At 39.9% G+C, this 19,675-nt stretch overlaps 1 protein-coding gene across 2 annotated transcripts in view; it reads right to left on the bottom strand.

The window, feature by feature from the left end:
* The window catches only part of ttll5 (tubulin tyrosine ligase-like family, member 5), a 48,590-nt gene extending 29,357 nt beyond the window's left edge, over positions 1–19,233 (bottom strand). Inside the window, exons 1-16 of one of the 2 annotated variants that reach the window (XM_056393261.1) lie at positions 19,118–19,233; positions 18,560–18,704; positions 15,906–16,012; positions 15,691–15,773; positions 14,746–14,852; positions 14,326–14,456; positions 14,118–14,200; positions 12,276–12,345; positions 12,103–12,187; positions 10,422–10,523; positions 10,214–10,305; positions 9,941–10,048; positions 4,366–4,447; positions 3,928–3,989; positions 764–858; positions 175–213 (exon numbers count right to left, since the gene is read on the bottom strand). In XM_056393261.1, the coding sequence (XP_056249236.1) occupies positions 175–213; positions 764–858; positions 3,928–3,989; positions 4,366–4,447; positions 9,941–10,048; positions 10,214–10,305; positions 10,422–10,523; positions 12,103–12,187; positions 12,276–12,345; positions 14,118–14,200; positions 14,326–14,456; positions 14,746–14,852; positions 15,691–15,773; positions 15,906–16,012; positions 18,560–18,618 (1,305 nt within the window). In that variant the 5' untranslated portion in view covers positions 18,619–18,704; positions 19,118–19,233. The remainder of the gene's footprint in view (positions 1–174; positions 214–763; positions 859–3,927; positions 3,990–4,365; positions 4,448–9,940; positions 10,049–10,213; positions 10,306–10,421; positions 10,524–12,102; positions 12,188–12,275; positions 12,346–14,117; positions 14,201–14,325; positions 14,457–14,745; positions 14,853–15,690; positions 15,774–15,905; positions 16,013–18,559; positions 18,705–19,117) is intronic. The other variant, XM_056393262.1, reaches the window with a different exon arrangement.
* Between the last annotated feature and the right edge of the window lie 442 nt (positions 19,234–19,675).

Genomic DNA, 19,675 nt, shown 5'->3' with positions numbered 1-19,675 from the left:
CATTAGGGATCGATAGAAGCCGTCTGTCTGCCACTATGAAAGACGGTAGAGCCACATAATCAAATGAGCAAAAAGCAGAAAGCAATTTCTTACCGGCAATGTAACAGGCATCAGGGAATTGCAAAGGGTCAAAGCAAAAGAAGATTAATATGTCTGAGTCTGAAGACAACTTACCACTCTGCTGTGTGCAGTGGTCGGTGCAGAGAAAGGTTTCTAAGAGACAATGGGTGAAGACAGTGAGTTGTGGGGGAGCACCAGCATTACCATGCATGCTACATCAACATGCAACAATGAAACTTTGTTAGTGTATGTCTAAACAAATCCTTTACACAATCTAAGGTGGAGCAGAAATCTGTCTGATTTAGTAATCTCCCTCCAGCAGACCCTGCGCCAAATCTGGGTGCAGTAGTCGAGTGGAGGGAGCCAAGTGCATTAGCTGTTGTGGCATCATTAGGCAACAAGGCCTTGAGAGAGCATTAGTCACTTGATTAGAAGTGATAAAACAATAAGCCACAGAGAGTAGCACTTACACACTGATGTCACTCAAACACTGTAATTACATTAGCAGTTGTTTTGCATTACAGTGAATTTTCCATGAGGGTAAGAAAAGAGTGACAGTGGCAGGAATGTACTGTAAGCAACAGAGATGAACACAAGAATGAGAATGTTTCACAAGGAAGGGTGAATGAGTGCAACACTTGGCTTGGCTCTTTGCCGTGTGTGTGTGTGTGTCTGCGTGCGTGCGTGTGTGAGACTCCAGTACCTGTGTTCTTGGGGCTGCTGGATGTTTCAGGCTTGGGTCCAGGGTGACTCGGTCAGAGCGTGGCTGTCTCGACAGGGGGTCCTGACACACAAAGCCTGCAGAGGCACAAAGGAGTCATAAGGGGGTATATGAATAACATTAGGTCTTAAATATGTTCATTCCCACGACCTTCATACTGTATATTACATCAGATCTTCAATGTTTGTGCAAGAAACCAAAGTAAAACGAGAGGCACGGAGGCAATAAATTACATGGGATTCAAGATCTTTACGAATATCATGCTAATTCTAAGTTACATTTGCTTTCACATCTTTTTAGGCAGAAACCAAGGAAATTTTTTAATATAGTGACAGATTGCTGCCCAGTACAACAAAAACCTCAATGTGATGTGGACCACTGACTGGGTTCCTTGCTGGAAGGCATAGTTTGGCAAATATGCTTATTCACATTCTTGCTGAGAGCTTAAAGAGAAGAATGATACCAATCTCACTGTTACATATAACACTGCAGCCAGCAGCCGGTTATCTTAGCTTATCACACAGAATGGAAAAGGAGCAAACAGTTAGCTTGGCTCTGTCTAATAGTAAAAACATCTGCCTACTGACACCTCTAAAGCTCATTAATTAACACATACTATCATGTTTGTTTAGTCCATATGAAAACCTTAAGTGTAAAAACAACAATTCAGCTCTTCATGGGGGTTACGTGTTGGACTCTCACTTGTCTCTGAGTGCTTGCTAGTTGACTAGTGGAGACTGAGAACTTACAGCTCGTAACACAGCGCAGTAAGTAAAACAGCAAATGGTCATTTTTATACTTCAATTATTGTCCATTGTACAAAAAAACAGAAAAAATGTTGATTACTGAGCTTTAGAGTTGCTGCTTGATGGTTACCATTGGACAGATGCAAGCAAGCTGTTTCCCCTTGTGTCGAGTCTTTATGCTAAGCTAAGCTAACTGAATGCTGGCTACAGCCTCAGGTACCAACGCACATGAGAGTGGTATTTATGTTGTCTCACCGCCAGGAAGAAAATAAACATATTTCCTTCCTATTCCCTCAACTTTGTAGTCTTTGTACTCTCGATTAATAAATCTCCAAACATTTACATTTAAGTGCATCACAGTGGTAGTTAGGGGGGATGAGGAAAAATGTTGGTAATTCACATTTCCCACTCGGATGTTCCCACCCTGTCAATACGATTTAAATCTATGATCTTCTGTTTATTCATTCCCACACTCCACAAAGCTAACCGATGGTAAAGTGAAATGTTACAGAAGCGCAGTATGTTTATGTTGTATCTTACAGCTATACTTGGGTTGAATAATGTCTATTGACAGCTTGGAACTCCAGGCTATTTGTTCTACCTGATCCAAGCCGTCAGGTAACAATCAGGCCCCTGCCATGCTCTTGCCTAAACACAGCAATTATTACAAACATGGGCGACACGGAGCTGACAGCTATACACAGGCGGAAAATGAATGCTAATGGAATGCTGTCATTATTTACAGGTCTGGGATGCAGCCCAAGTGTTATCAGCCAAAAGCGACTTAGTTTGTTTGGTACATAATAGATGTGCTATGTTTTACATGCCACTGCTCATTTTCCCCAGGCCCGCAGTAACGTCTCAGTCCAAAGATAACTGGCAATTTATGATTCTACTCTTTCATTTAATGAGCCGGAGGGGAGGGTTTCAAGCCACAGCATGGCCTAGGCCGAGACACGCACGTATGTGTGAACGCACGTGCACACACACACACAGGCACGCACACATAATAGCCATTCCTTTAATATCATTAGGCTGAGACCACAGATAGGCCTAATGTTTGAGTGCCAGTTTCGATGGCTGCCAGCTAATCAGCGGGCTCCATGTCTACTGTGATTGGTAATAAGGATAAAGCAGAGGATTCAATTAAATAATCAGGAGATGTGAAGTTTGGCTAATATTTGTCTCTTTTTTACAACGTGAATACTTTTAACTCTAATCTATGAGGATAAGGCAAGCTCTCTTGTGTATGTGGTCGTGGTCAGGTTATGAGACTCTTGTTGGTTTTAACTTACATATCACAAAACATTGTAAGCTCTTTTTCTGCATGAGACTTCAATAATTAAAAAGGGAGGAGACATAACAGAGACACATCTCATTCCCTGCTGCAAACACTCCTGTATAATCAGTGTTTATCTCTGTCTTTGGCCAGGTATCTTTTATTTCTTCATGCTAAAGATTGCTCTATTTGACATGTAGGATCCAGTTTCTCAAAAGAGCTTAATGACTTCAAAACAACTAAGGCCTCTGTTGACAATTTAGTCCGCAAGTCATTTAATGTTAATTAACGATGGCTGCGGTTTATTCTCTCAACACTGCGGCTCCCATTATGAAGCCAAACAGCTATTTTCGTCGGTTTGCGCAAACTCTACGAGAGGAATGCAGGAGAACATTAAGCATTAAAACAATAGACGACTGTCTCCGTCAGCTTGAAACCTGCTGGTAACAGGAACGGCCGACTAGCATCTATGCCTTTGGAGTGAGACTGGTGAAGAAAATACAGCATAATTACAGCACTTTTGATTTTATATTAGCTTCTCCAAAATTAACATATTTATCCCAATTATATAATTTTGCAATGAATAAATCTGAATTGCGCCTCAAGCAAAATATTTTTTCATTCCGATCTGAAGTATGAGCAATCCAAACATTTAGCTTTAAGTATCTGACAACATCTTGATAGGCAGTGTAAATTGTTTTGAAGCTCTGAATATTAGTCAGTCTATGTTATTAAAGTTGTTGACTGCTGTTAATATCCAGATGTTCCAGTTGAATTCTGCATTTTGAATTTTTTTATAATGTAGGCTCTTTAAAATCTGTAATCCTAATATTTTTTCCATGACTTTTAATGTGCTGTATTTACCAAATGTTTTCCCTGCTCTGTTAATTATCCGATGGTTAACAAATGTAACTTCACATGGAGAAGCATAAGGCCACCTTCTGTTCTTAGAGTTTCGAAGCTTTCTTACTTATTAGATCCATTTTGTTTCACCAGCATATCATTTACAAGTGTGAAGGATGTATAAGCGCTGAATTTACACATACTGAATATCTATGAAGTACAAACATCTTGGCACCAGAGGGAGGTTGTATTTAGTCATTGTTTCAGCATGCACTCACCCACAAGCGAAAACATGTCTGCAATCATGCTGGCCTTTATCTTCAGATCCAAGGGCGCATCGCTGTAAATAAGTGGATGTCAAAAAAGAAACAAACACAAAAATTGCAACACATTCACATGCACAGGGTAGAACCAAATGAGCCAACTGTAAGAGGATACAGATTTGTTGTCTGACTTTGACTAAACTGCTAAACTCACCAAACGCTTTTGTAGAAGAAACAAATTTAGCTACATCTCTAGCATGACGGATTGTTTTCAGAAACTAAGTGTGAGTGCCATTTCCTACATTTTTTTTTATTAATCTCTTGCATATTAAGAAGAAAAACAAATACTAAAAAAACCTGTTTGAGTTGATAGGGTGAAATAAATATTCCCAGTAAAAGATTCTCCTAAAACAACAAATGAAAGAATCAAACACTCGAGACCGTGTCACTCACCAAGCCAGGGAGGGAGAAAGGTTCACCTCTAACAACCACGGTTTGAGGTTGGAGTCAATGAGCACATCAAAACCATACAGCTCTGCAGAGGGAGACACAAAATGAATCAAAAGGTTTTCACCACAAACTGGGAAGTCGGCAGAGAGCGGTGGAATTAGAAACCTCTCTGATCTGCTCCCTGAAAATAAAGGATGAAGGGTATCAAAGTCACAAGCGTTTTCCAGAGTTTTATCATAGCCCCATTATGTGGCATTTGGCTTCAGGGCCTATGTCTTTCTGCTACTGATTACACGCATGTTATATACCCAGTCACTCAAGAAAGAAACATTCACCAAAGCCTGCTACTGAGGGATTGGCTCAATTAAATTAACTAAGTACATACACATTTCATCTGTCATGAAGTTGCTTATGTAAGATGTAAGATCAAAAACAAACCATGGCTGTGAATGTTTTCACACATATAGTCAATAATTTTCTCATTACAAGGGAGGTTAAGTAGTCTACATATTGTCACTATATATTAACAAGGACGGCGCTCTACCAGTTACCAGGAAAAGCCCAACCACCCTCATTAAGTTAGTGTCTTGCCCAAATTTAGGGAAATAATTATGAACTCCAGAAGTATAAAGCTGGAAATGTAATGGTGTGTCCCAAATGGCAGAAATCTGGGGAATTAGAAAGCCATATACTGTATATATTTCACTCCACCAACAGCTTTGCACTGAGTGACACAATAAAAGTCTTTAACAAAGTGGTCAGGAAGTTCCCCGTGTAAAAATTCGTTCAATCAATCCCAATTTTCCCACTTGTTTCACTGACTGATATATGGCTCACTGTGATTGAGTCTGCCTGTGTGCCCTGTGACAGCCCTCACACTGCTCTGGGGAGTGTCACCCTATAAGCCAACGACCCGCTGGCCCCAGCAGCAGCGTGCAGGGAAACCGCAGTATTTTACAGGGATAGGGCAAAGCCCAGCCGTAGAACCAGAGGAAAAATCCTTCTAATGGCACTTCAAAAGAACAGACTGTGTTGAGAATAGGCCAGGGGGCTTGGGAGTTTCAAAGCTGCCATAACCAGCACTGTTTGTTCTAGGATCTCAGGTCAATGCCTGTGTTAAGCATACAAAAGCCAGCGTGACAGCATGCAGTGGCTTGATATTGCACTTGGTTGAATAACATTGAGCAGTTCCAGATTAACAGAATGGATCAAAGTTATTAGGCTGTACATTACTTTATGTAGTATATATAAACTGTTATTCATAACTGTTTTAGGATTTTATCCGAGGGCACACTTTTGCACACGCCACATTAGTTCATTTTTTCCTGTTTTTTAAATTCATTAAATAATAACTAACAGTGCATTAATATTTGAAAAAAGGCAAAGTTTCAATGTCAGTGTGCTGCAGGGGTTTATATTTACTTCTTTTCACTTCAAATCAGGGGGCCAAATATTTTTCATACGGTAAATACTATTTACCTACCACTGCTGTATACACGTGTTTTTATTTAAGATTGTAACATTTCCTTAAAGCACATCTTTACTTCTGTTTTCATTATCTGTATTTAGAAAATCGAAAGGGATTTTCTTCTGCGTAATTCACTGGGCTACTGTATATTACATTATTTGCGAGTTCAACCTGTGGTAGTGCCATGAGCTCCAAATTGGTACAACTGCAAACTGTATTTTCATGATGGAACTGAACAATGTTTGCCATACATCCCTGAGCCAAGACCTGCAACATAAGCTGCCACTGCCATCTAACTTCTTAAACATCTCAGGATGGGCTGGACCCCCACTGCTAAACAGTGCTCACTTAGAGCAGAGCACTTAGATATTATTTTCCACTTGCAGGCTTATCCCATTCTATCCACTTTTGTATAAAAACACACACACACACACAGAAGAGAGATGGAGAGTGTGTGTGTCATAAAACATTATGCATTAGTCTTGGGGAACATAGCACTGGAATAAATGGGTTTGAGCCTGCAGTGCCTCATCAGTGGCACCACAACAACAGGGGAAAATGGGGAGGTGTTACACCACCTCACCAGCCCCCGACATGTAGGCTCCATGTGCTGCGCATTTTCCCCCAATTAGGAGCAGACGCCGCTCCTGCCCCATGAGCCTGCAGAGCTGCTCGCTGCTAGACACGTTTGTTCTGTGGCTCAACCGCTGCCGGGGGAGCGCTGTTAAATGCGCCGCAGAGAACCCACAACAAGCATCACAGACAACGAGAGGAGAGGCAGCGAACATGCACATCACACCCATTAAAGAGGGAGGGAGAGAAAAAGTGTGACAGAGAAAAGGGATGATGAAGAACATTTTTTTTTATTATTGGATGGGCGCTGCTGGAAACTACACCACAAGAGACAAACGCCCAAAAACAATAATCTCCCCACCCTGGCCATGCAGCCTGTTGGCCCACAACAACAACAGCAACATTAAGTATTTCCTTCATGTGTGTTTTCTTCACAGGCGAGGACAATTGAATTACTCTTGCATCATTCTGAGATAAATTATTGCTGCTGAACTGTTTCTCAGCTGTTGCAGGGAGCACAGCGGTGCAGCTCGGAGCCACGATCATGAAAACACTCTGAGGACAACAAATTAAATGAATACAGTTAACACTCCATAGCCTTATTATGATAGCAAGACCCAATCCATTAATCATTCTTAAAAAGACTCAGTTATACAGCAGCCACACTGTCATCACAGAGGGATGCAAACATTGAGCTGAGGAGAAGTGTGGGAGTATCTGATAAATGTAAAACAGGGAGAGTGGTTCACAGACGGGGGATCCAACCACACTCAGCACTTAATGAGGGACATTCAGTGGAACACAGGACCAGTAAGTGGAATGTTTTGTGTGTAATAAAATAGGCCTTTGGCTTGGCTAATCAGATCTTAGTCAAAACATCTCGTAATCAGCATCCCTCAGCAAAAAGACTGTCCATTAATCACACAGCAGCGGTAAGGAGCTGTATGGGTGGCATTTTCGCTCCACAGACACACACACACACACACACACACACACACACACACACTCAAACACACTTCTTACCAATGTAAAAAGAAAAATCTGTTGTTTTTATTTCTTCCCACATGAGACATTACAGAGCTATAAAAAGATTTTGTTACAATATGCCCATTTAGATACGCAGTACAATTTAAGCAAAGGGAAGAAATCCCATTTGAAAACAATAAACATTGTATTAAAGCCATTAATAGACATTAAAATGGCAGGGAACAATTTGCAGTAAATTAAGATTATAATGTGCTTTATGGTCTTGCATGGCTCCCTTCCAGACAAGCCAGAGACTGTATAAAACCTCTAAACAATGGCTGCTTTTATCAGCACGTTAACTGCCCCGGCACACATGTATTTGCTGCCCTGCGTTCTGACGCTTTACCTGTTTACTATTACAGGCAGCTGTTCAGGCCCAGGATGAAGGCTTGGTGTATTGTAGGTTGTGAAGTGAGAAAGTAAGGATAAGTGCAAGAGGAAAGAATCTGACAAGGGGCTGACTGAACATGACTCCTTTGTGGTTTGGGTGGGTTTTATTTTCATTTTATTTAGAGACAAGTAAAAGACCACAAAGACACTAGACTGGACTCCCTCAAGCTCAGACAGACCTGTGTGTTTGTAAAAACTCAAGCTCTACACTGGTTCCGACATGTCTCTGTATTCATACTGCCCATACATACTCACACACGCACAAAGAGTTTGCATGCAACATGACCACACCGTGAGAGACAGATCAACAGAGGGAGGATGAGGGTGGTCCTCTGGAACCGTCAGTGTCTGTCTTTGGAAACTTAATCCTGTAGACAGACTATGAATGCTGTAATTAACTTGCTTGGGGCCATCTGAAGACAACAAAATTACATTAACTTCAGTAGTAAACTGATACCGCTGAAGTAAGATTATGGGCATGTTCACAGCAGACCACAGTGTATTATGTATCTAGTCAAAGGTGTGGGATCTAATTGCTTTTGAACCACACAATGATATCGGTAGTATCTATGTCTATACAGGTCTGCATAGGCTTCCATGTAAAAAAAAAGGGCTACCGTTTCTACACAGATCACTCAGTACAGATGTGTCATTATTTTGTTGTTAAATGCTTCATTTCAAATTAAATTTGGACATAGAGAAGAACAATTTATAATATATTGTATATTTACTGAGAATATTTCCCATCAATCTGCCTACAGATCTGCACATGTAGGCCAACATTACATTTTCAACAAAAAGATGGCTCCAGTGTAGAGTCATCAGCAGGCTTGACTGATTGTGTTTCATTCCATATTTTGCCCCTTTTCTTCTACATTCTGATGTCTATACTGTATATCTACTGTTAGCAATATCAGATGAGTCTGTTTATGCAAACTATGTGTGAATTTCTTCTGTGGGGATGTGTATAAACAAAAAAAATCAAAATACAGGTGTATCTGAGTGAAAGAATGAATGAGAATAGGAGCAAACTTTTTTTTCCCTTCCTGTTTTTCACTCCCACACCAAAGATATGTGTCAGCTGGTTGTTTCTTCACATCCCTCAGGTGTTATGAAAGCCAGGTTGAGACTTGGTAAGCCACATTTCCCTGTAAATACCTGCATGGTCAACATTCATACCCTGGGTTAATGTGGTTTTTCAACATAGGAGTGATGCTCATATGCAGATAGCATCTTTTTGCGGGCGACTGTCTGATGGTGTGAGATGCTGCTACGTGCCCAATACAGGCCATACGGGGGGTGGGGTGTATTATGTCTACAGAAGCCTGTCACAACTGCAAAGCCCTTTATTTTTCTAACATCTGAGAGGTGAAAAAGAGAGTGAGCAGGGGAGGGAGAATTATAAACAAACAGAAACAGCCAGAGAAGAGGAAAAAGAGAGTGAAAAAGAGACAGCGGTGCTGAGGGAGGCTCGGCCAACGTGCTCGCTTTCAAACCCCAAATCTCAGAGAGACTGCCAGACACAGAGAAAGAGCGCAGACAATTAGTGCCAACACTAACATGGGTAATGGCTCCAAAATGGAGTTCACACGAGCCCGCTGCTAAGCAGGAGCAGCCAAGAAAACAGTCAGCCTAAATCAGGCAGACCTGAATGGCAACAGAGGAGAGGAAGCGAATTCCTGCTTCAGGCAACAGGCCCTCCACGACCCGGCAGCCAGTCAGAGGGCAGCAACATACAGGAAGACTCCACACTGAGGAATGACTGTCTACAGCCTCAGCACAGCTCAGTGGAGAAATAGTAAGGAGGAACTGCTGGACAATGAATCTGAAACTGAAAGGAAATGTGAGGGGTGTGGTAGTGTGTATGACTAAATATGTGTGAGTGTATCTGCAATGTGAGCAAAAATGGAATTTGTCCAGAGTTTAGATTTCCATTCATAGGAAATTCTTGTGAAGCTGCAGAACTCAAGAGCTTCACTTTGTTGTCCCGAACAGCTTGTTGTCCATAACCAAAACTGGCTTCTATTACACACACAGCAGGGTTTTCATGTTCATGTTTGTTGGATTAGATTGGTATTCTTACTGCCAAAAACCATTTTAAGAAGAATATGAAATGATTACCAAAGCAGTTTGTCTTGTGGGGAACAAACATCTTGCAGGCGGTGGCTATCTGTAGCTCAGCACTCACAACAGCTTTGACGATGAGATCTTCTATTTGTCTCATCAGCACTGAAACACACAATAAGGAGCTTCATTTACATTTTTCTGTATAACACTGCAAGAATGCTTTTGTTTGCAGGGGTTGAGAAATGAACTACAAACTGAGTACATTTTATTTCCACCATCTTTGCATGGATAGTACAAGCACAAGGAAAAGGTGAAGGTTTGACTCACATGTGGTGTCCTTCCCCTCCTGCTTCAAATACCTCAACACTGCACTCATACTCCACTTGTTCCCATAATCCTCAACTTCAGGGTCATCGCAGCTGAAAAGGAAGAAATGCACTTCAAATGCTCAAGTTATAATGAGTAGATGAGTCACTCGGGCTTCCCATAAAAACGGCTCCACATTCAGTTCATGTTGACCACTGATGAGGCTTACCTGACATAATCGCTGCTCTTTTTGTTCACACTGTAGTTGGTGAGATGCATGAATGTGTTCTTAATGTTCTTGGAAGTCCGGTCGTACTTTACTGTGGCAAACCTGTGCACACACATGGTTTATTTGTACAAGAGAGAAAAAAAAAAACCTTAAGCTGTCATCCAACAGTTTCACTACATATCTATCTGCCATAATGACCACATTCATGAGGCTGCCACTTAACTGAATAATAGGGGCACTTTGAGCAGGGATTAGTTTCTGGCAGTGTTTGAGAGGAGTGGATGCCACATGTGCAATAATGAGAATTCCTTGGCACGCACTGTGTACCTGAATACCAACACAACCCCGAAGGAATGTCAGGAGATAAAAGTGATATTCAGGATTTGGCCATGATTTATTGCTGCCAGTTGGTAATCAAGCCAGGGTGGTGGCACTCTGATTCCAACACATACCTCTATCAGAGCAAAGTGAAGCCAGTTGTTCTATAAATCATCTCTCCTTATCTACCTGTGTCTGATGATAGTCTGTACTTGGATTAATAAATCCTTCTTGCTCCAACTATGTCCAATAAATACAGAGTGTTTACACGAAGTAATCATAAGATATGATCTTTGAACAATGACACAATCAGCAACATTTAATGAGCACATCATCTTACAGCTGGAACAATAGAGCGCTTTGTTTCAAAGTCACCACCACTATAAACTCTACACTGCAGTTGGTCTGGAAAGTTGAGGCTGCCCTCTTCTGGTCACTGAGAGAGTATCAGTGAATGTGCTGCATATGATGTCTATTCGGTACATGCATTTCTCAGTACTTAGTAAACTTTATTAAAACTCTACCAAAATGCAGTTTGACCCGACATCTCACCTCCAAAATGATAATAAAACTACCAAAACACATCACACCGGCCTCAAAATCAACTGATTCTCTTAGGACACATGCAAAATTTTATTCACAACAGGAAAGTTTTGTCACTCATTAACACAACACCCCCTGAAAAAGTCTGTGATTTTCTACTTCATCTAACCTCCCATTATAAAACAAGCACAGTGTGTCTTCTTAGTGCACGGGATGCTCTACAATTTGTGTTGTTGGAATAAATTGGATGTTTTGCAGTATTACAGACATTATCTCATCCTCTCATCTACACCACACCTCAAGTTGTCTGCTTCTCTAACTGGTAGAGTCTGAGTGAGATAAGAACTCCAAAGTTTTCAAAGAAGTGGTCAATGAATGCATTTTGTGTCAGCACGCACAGCTTACTCCACAAAGACTTGGTACTGTGAGCATTTTTAATAAGGATTTAATATCCATGTCTAAGTGTAAGTGTTTTGATAAATCTAATATTCAGCATTGTACACCAGGTCTATTTTTTCCCTAGTTTGTCTTTAATTTGTTTTTAAGTAAGATATTTCAAGAGGTTCAGGATGAATTAAGATGAAATTATGTGAAAGAGAAGGCCCTCTTGAGTAGACTTTGGGGTTGATCTTTTTAAATGCTGACAGAGGAGTTTAAATGTTGTAATTTGCAGAAGTCAGTACTCTATTAGGGGCCTTTTAATGTGTATTTGTTGTAAAATATCGAATGTATTGTAGAAGACGGTCAATGAATACTGATTTGTCAGCTAATAATCATACCAATAATCACACAAACATTACAAAAACACACATACACTCACCTTGCTAGGCCTTCCTCATACACATAGACAATGAGGGGGTCGTATGATGTTACCAGCACGTACAACCGTACGTCAAACTTGAACTCTGGAAACAAAACAAAAAGAGATTTGTCAGTTCAAATTTGCCAAAATGTCCTTCAAATATTCAGGAAACTGTGTGTGTAGCAGCTCACCATCTATCAGTAGTGGGTTATTAATGTAACGAGACACCAAGATGTTTTCATCCATTGAAATCTGATTTGGCTGTAGATGACAAACAGAACACATCAAATAAAATATAATGAGCACACAAAGAAGAAGAGGCAAGTATTCCATCATGATTTTAACAGTTTTAAAACTACAATGCTACAAGTTAATAACTACAGAGCAGTGTTAATATACTGAAGTCCAAATAAGTGATATAAAACTGCTGTTAACTATGAACATCAAAGAATGATCTGATCGAGAAAAGTTGGAGACTGCAATGACACTGGCCATTGAAGGTCAACCTTCAATAACAGCCTATAAAAACACAATCTGGTGGTGAGAGAGGGGTCATTTATGAGGTTGAAATGTGTTGCAGGTGGCGAAGTTGAGAAAAGATTGGGGGGGAGGGGGTTTAACCTCAGTGCTGGCTACAGTTCAGAGAAAACCTAAACCAAAGAAATGAACGTATTTCTTTTTTCTCCCCAAATATCACTCTGACATTCTTTCCACTGTTTCATAAAAATGCCTGAGAAGAAGAAGAATCGTGCATATGTTTTCCAAGAGTGAGAACCTTGTTGAGCTCCTCCAAAAGCTGTGGAAGAGTGTGATTTACTCCACAAAGTTTATTAATGCCTGAAAAACTGGTTGATACGTTTTTTCTTTTTTTCAAAGACAGCTGTATCCAGCCAGCTGGCTGTTTCAGTTCACACAGTATTTTTAAGTCAGTATGTTTACAGTTGACTCCCACTACGTTTGCCATTAATGTGAAACTGTCTTGCATCTGAATAAAAAGGAACTTAGAAAGAACTTCACACACAAACAGAGGAGCTGTAGTAATATTTGGTTAGTTTAGCTGCTTCCTGTGTGTCCAATCTGCGGTAACTTAAGCTAAACGTCAGCTGGCTGTAGCTTCATAGTAATCCTAAAAACATATGAGCAGTATCAATCCTCCCTCGTCATTATCAGCAAAAACACAAACAAGCTTATTACCCAAAATGTGGAACTATTCCTTTACACACAGCTTTACTCATACAGGTTTCACATGCAAAACAGTGCCAGAACTTGGTTTAAACCTCCACTTATGTATCATCATCATCATCATCATCATGCATGTGACATTAAACAAAGGAAGAGAATGTGTTGTTTCAGTCCCTCTCATTCAGTACTGTTTTACCTACTATAAACAAAGTGACATAAATAAACACACAAAAATCAGCAGCTTTTAAATTAGTCAATTTGCAATCCATACAAACACACGTCGATCTTGGAAAAGTTTCACAAGAAAAAAGAGAACTTGCGAATAAAATCAACTAAATTTAGACAAAATAATTCTTATCACAAGGTCAGCTAACTTGATTGGTTTTTGCACAGCTTTCAACCAAGTCTTTTGGCCTTCATCAGCACACGAGGCTCCAAACTCCAGACAAAGTTAATTTATCATTTATTATTAATCATTTAAGACAATTTTTAAGCAAAAATGACAAACATTCTCTACATCCAGCCTCTAAAATGTGATCTCAAATTTGCTGTTTTTCTCTGTTACATAATCAGAGTTTGGGTTTCAGAAAAAAACAAGCTATTTAAAAAATTCATCTTGGGCTTTGGTTGCAGCCTCACTTTCATCTTTACAGGTCTCCAAAATCCTTCAAACCAAACAATCTGAGAAGAAAAAAAAAGCACAGCACAGAACCTGTATCCACACTGAGGACATAAGCTGTGATGAAGACGCACAAGCGGACATAGTTTCATTTTTAAGGAGTCACAAAGGTTGGGAACTAATAAATATTGAGAATATTAGAGTGTATTACAGAATAACTACAACCACTCACATTGCTGACCAAGTAGATGCCTCGTCCTCTTGAAGATGCTACTGGTTTAATAATCCATGGGCCCTTGTCCTTGGCAAAACAATCTGAGATTGAGGCAGAAAAACACACAAAGAGAGGTTGAGATTTGAAATGACTTACAGTTTACATGAAATCATATCCTAAGTATAGCTATACTTAGACCAACAGAGTGAGATGGGGGTTATCTTACTGCAGAATTCCTGGTACTCAGACGGAAGCACAAAGGTCTGAGGAACGATATGGAAGTTTTTGAAGCCATGAGTCTGCTGCATTCGCTGGATGTTTTTATAGAGACGGTCTTTTCTCGTCAATTCATAGGACCTGGAAATAAGCAGAACTTCCAGTTTCAAACGCTCCAGCACTACAGTCGCCAGCTTTGACACTGACAGAACAAAAATACATGAATACATAACAGTTACAGAACGCCCTCTGCCTGACAGTATGATTCATTTCATGTTTAAGAGAGGCACCAGTCCAAACTAAATGCACTTTGCGGTGGAAGCCAACAAACACACTGCCTGAACTGAAGGGCTTAGAATGGCTCAGTGGTAATATTTATAACACAGAAAACAGAGGCAACACACTCATACATTTGAGCACTCTATTATACCTGGGAAAGTGGTTGACCTTCTGGAAGTCTTGAAGGCTTCGTAGTAGGTAAGGCTTGAGGTGAGATCCGGTCCACATGAGGTTAAAGTCATTACTGTTTGGGTGAACCTGAGAAAGAGAGACACTGATTAAATTCAACTGACAGGCTCTGGGATAAGTAACTTAGATTCAGCACACGCAGAGCAAACAACCTTTGTCAAAGGATCATTTTAAAAAATTGATATTACGTAAGTGTAAAACCAAGTTTAGCAATTGATGTTCTACACTAATTGAGCTCGGTTCAGTTTCCAGTCACCAACAGCAGTATTATGTTCTGATGTCCATGGCATATGACAGCTCGATTAGATTAAATCTAAGAAGCAGATCACACTCTACCACGAACCTGGAGGGAGACAGCCGGCTTTTTAGACGGTTTCTCAAAAGGAAGGCCAACTCAGAGATTTTCATCACCATCATATTATGTTATCTGTTTTGTTTTGTTTTATTCCAACAATGCGTTAGGAGGCAGAATTCACATGACCGTTCATTCAGCGTCTAGGGAAGAGGCAGATGTTTGCAATAAAGGCTTATTAAAGTTTGGCTCTGTGGAGGCTGTGGTAGACACTCGTCTGCCTTTGATGATGGGTTAGCGGGAGTCAAGAAGCATTGAAATGAAATAAAAAGGGAATTAATTGTAACTGCTTGGAAAGAGTAATAATGGGGATTGTGTGCCCTCGTGAAACAGGATTAATGCTCTTGAGGTCATTTTGTGTTTTTTCCATGAGTGCATTCCCAGGCTTTGACAACGGTATTATCAGTCAAAGGAGGAAAAACAGCCCTACTATCCCTTATCCTACACAGCAGAGCATGTGCATAAATAACGCGTGCTTCTGAAAAAAAAAACAATCCATTTTTGCAAGATTTAGGCTAATCTTTTAAATTTGCATGATTTAGTGAAGAACATTACCTCATGGAATCCATGATTGGTGAGTATTCCTCGTACCAGACGGCTCTCTGTGCGCACAATTTTGAAGGCCATATTGTATCGCTCTACGCAAATGAAACAGATTTTAGACAATAAAATATTCTTAGTGTCTAACTAATTAAAAGCGCCAAAACTTTATTATATTATTACTTTTCTCATTCAAAGTTATTTTGTTGCTTCAACAAATGGAAGTGTACCTCCAACACAGCAGACATTCCCATCTTTTGAAACAACTGCTTCAGGGACGAACAAGAGAACTGGGATGGTCTTGCTAAGGCCGCTCCATGCGATGCAAGGATGGTCACTGGTGGACAAACAGTTAGATGAGACAAAGATTAATAACTTAGCAAGAGGCAGATGTTTGAGATGTTTTCAAATCAAACCAACCCACTCCGATTTCAAATGATCTGTAGATATACACAGCACACACACATTCTCAGTAAAAATGTCATGGAGATGCACTCCAGGGTTCATTTCACTGCCCATAATCTTCGGCGTTCATTCCCTGATGATGTGAACTTGCCTATACGGGTAGCTTACCTAATGCTGAGGGAATGTATCCTGACACGGTGTTTATTTCAGTCCGGCAGATAAAGACAGAACCACACACAGTTTCAGGAGGTGCTGGGCAATAACAAATCCATACACTATACTAACAAACACCCTTGTAAAACTGCAGACTATCTGATACTACCAGACACAGCCTGCTTAAAGCTACAAATAAGATAAGGTAGCACGATGATGGAGCAGACCTCAATCATGCACAGCCGGTCTTGATAAGGAGGGAGGCATGTAAACATTTGCTGCCCCTCGCTTAAGTATCCAGGTATGTCAGACAATGCAGCAGATATCTTTTCCACTGTGGTAACTTGATTGCACACCATTAAATAAGATATTTTAATCCTATTTAACAACGCTATTTATTCTGAACATAAACCAGCATCAAGACTAGTGAGATACTATAAACACAAGATGCTGAAGATCTTGGACTAAAGCTAAAATTGTTACAATCACTGTGATATTTTGGCAAATGTGATCTTTTCAGTTGCAAATATTTGGTTGAACATGCAGCTAAATAAATACTTTTATAAACACGTTCAGGTCTCGCTCCTCTAATACTTACTGAGTAAGTACAACAATGCCAATATCACATTTAATAATACTCTTAACCCTGACCTGTCTATCACTGTTTGTTAAGCCTATATGAAATTTATATGTTATATTTGATTATGTTATTCATTCTATTTTTGATTCATCAAATACAATAAAAAGCTGAGTTCAAGTCTTGTGCCATGTATGTTTCCTACTGTATACGCACTTTCATGGCTTGCCTTGATGTCTATGTGCCTCTTGTATTTGCCTGTAATACTATACTTTGTCGTCCTTTGCATTATTTAGCGTTGTCTGTTGTCACAGTGGAAGTTAGTTGGCCATTTCGAGCACTTTTACAACACATCAATGCAAAATATTATCGACTGCTCCTGATAAATAAAGTGACGAGTTGAGCAGAAAAGCTCAAACTGGCTGAAATCAAGTGTGTGTTCAAATGGGAAAGGGTGAACAGTCCCAGTTTAACTACATCCCAGGAGAAAAATCAGTCTAACTATTGCAATGCAAGACGTGTGTTTCAGAGGATTTTTTTGTGCGTGATCATTACATGTGTTAATAATAATTACTGTCCCATCAGTAAAACAGCACTGGTCACCTAGAGGTTAAACGCTAATACTAAGAAATCCAAACTAATTCAGGAGATGGAAATTAACCTGAAAGCAGGCACAGTGGCTCTTAGCAAGGTATGACTAAGTAAAGCTTAAGAGGGAATTAGCTGGCACCGGCAAGATAACAAATAACAACTGTCGACAACAATGATCTAAAGCTAGATGCTGTTCTTTCTCATTCAGTTTAAAGGCCATCAATTATGCAGAATGAAAGATACCTCAAGTCTTCATTTTGTCTAAATGTATCTTGGCATAAATCATTAAACAAGGCTCAGGACATCTTCTGTCATGCTGCATAGATTACTTTACACATTCAATAAATTATAGCAAACTGTAATGACGATGACCATAGTAGAGAGGGGGAAAAAATTGCAAATGCTTTTGGTCCAGCATGTTGTCACATTAATACTGTATTTAGGGATAAATCTCGTGAGGTACACCAGGAGGATCAGTAGGCTAAGAACCTAACTGACACTAAAGAGACCTGCTTAATTCAGAAAGACAAGTCCACATGCTGCAGGGACACCATCCTACTCATCTCATCCCTATAGTTAATAACTGACTATTTCACAGTTATGAGGACAGTGCACATTATATTAAGTAAGGAATCTGTTTTGAAAGAGAAAAGACTCACAATAACATATAAAGCAATATTCATAAAGTATTTTTAAGAATCTGTTATAAATATAATAGCAGCCCAAGAAACTTTTTTTATGGTATCATGAGTGAAGTCTGGTTCCTGACCTCTGAATCACTGCCCACATCGCCATATTTTTAAGCAATTGTAATGTACTAGATTGATAAATAATACATAGACATTAGAGTGTAGTAACAAATAATCAAAGGTTAAAGAAATGGCAATTCAGCACTGAAGTGACTCTGCTGTGATTTCGTATTTCCATGTGCTATACAATAGAGACAATAGAGTGATTAAATGCTCAGAGTTGAGTTTCTCATTTAACTTCAAGGTTAGAGGCATTTGATCTTTTCATGTGAGTGGAGGATATTGAGGCATTTTTGCACTACTGATCTTGAACAGCATATAGCTGGAGCTGACTGCACTAGATCACAGTCACTGTCATGTGATTCTACAGTAGACACAGTAATCTGAACAACTGTAAACTTGTACTTACTCTTGCTCGTCTTCTGAGGAGGATTCAGAGTCCTCCTTATCCCGGGTCACAGCTGGCATCTTCACAGTAAAAGGGGAGGAGCTGCCCGGTGAAATCTTCCTGAGATGAAGTGTTTAGGTTTTACCATGGCATCTAATACCTCCAACTGCAAAAACATCAGCCAATGATCAGCTCAGCTCATATAAGCGCCAGTCCTTTGATGCAAAATAATATAATAACTAACAATCACATTACTACGGCTTGCTCTTTAAAGACTGTAACACTGGTACGGTCCTAGAACAGTGGTTGACAATTAGCACACAATTAGCTAAGAACAGCTGCTGTCTGATCTAACGGGCAGTTAAATTATATTTGTTAACGTTACAATAGCATGGATGTAAAACGTTAAGATTAAACCTAGGCTGAAAGCCCAACAAGCGTTATTAGCTAAATAAGACTTAGGTTTTTGACATGCTACGTTAGGTACAGGAAGCTAACAAGGTAAAGTCTGCCTAGTTGCAGACCAATTAAGTAGACGTTTTTATAATGCCATATAAACACACATCGAAATGAACTTGCCTTATATTTCTATGGAGACTGCTAACAGTCAGCTAGCTAGGTAGGTATCACCAGGGCCAGTCGATCATCGCGGTTAATCTTCCTGGTAACTACAACAACTGAGTAGCAACAGAGCATGGAGCATGCGCACTAGCGGGCAGCACTCATTTGTCAGCCTGACCAAGTTTTGCGCTGCATCCACGTAGTGACGGGACATTTGTGGACGTTACAGTCACTGTCAAGCCAAGAAAGTGCTCCTGTCCCCAGTCAAACATGACAGTTGATCTCAAATAACGTGCATAGTCGGCGATTAATAACGACTGTGTACGGTAAATTAAACTAGGGTTTAAAATAAATGAATTAATCTAACAACTTCATACTATGGCTCCCACAGTTCTACTAAGTGCTTGTAATGTGTGTTTATATGTGTGTTTCTCGACTCATAGTGTTTAAACGAAAACAGATGAGAAACAGAAATGTAGTTTTTGAATTCAATTGCAACTAGCAAGCACAGTCCACAGTTATTGAACACTGTACACCGTATTACTTTAACTAAAATAAAATTTGTTCTGAAATAAA

This window comes from Seriola aureovittata, chromosome 13 (genome assembly GCF_021018895.1).
Source record: "Seriola aureovittata isolate HTS-2021-v1 ecotype China chromosome 13, ASM2101889v1, whole genome shotgun sequence".
Lineage (NCBI taxonomy): Eukaryota > Metazoa > Chordata > Actinopteri > Carangiformes > Carangidae > Seriola > Seriola aureovittata.
The sequence above is the reverse complement of the archived record's forward strand: the minus strand, read 5'-3'. Positions and strand labels throughout refer to the sequence as shown.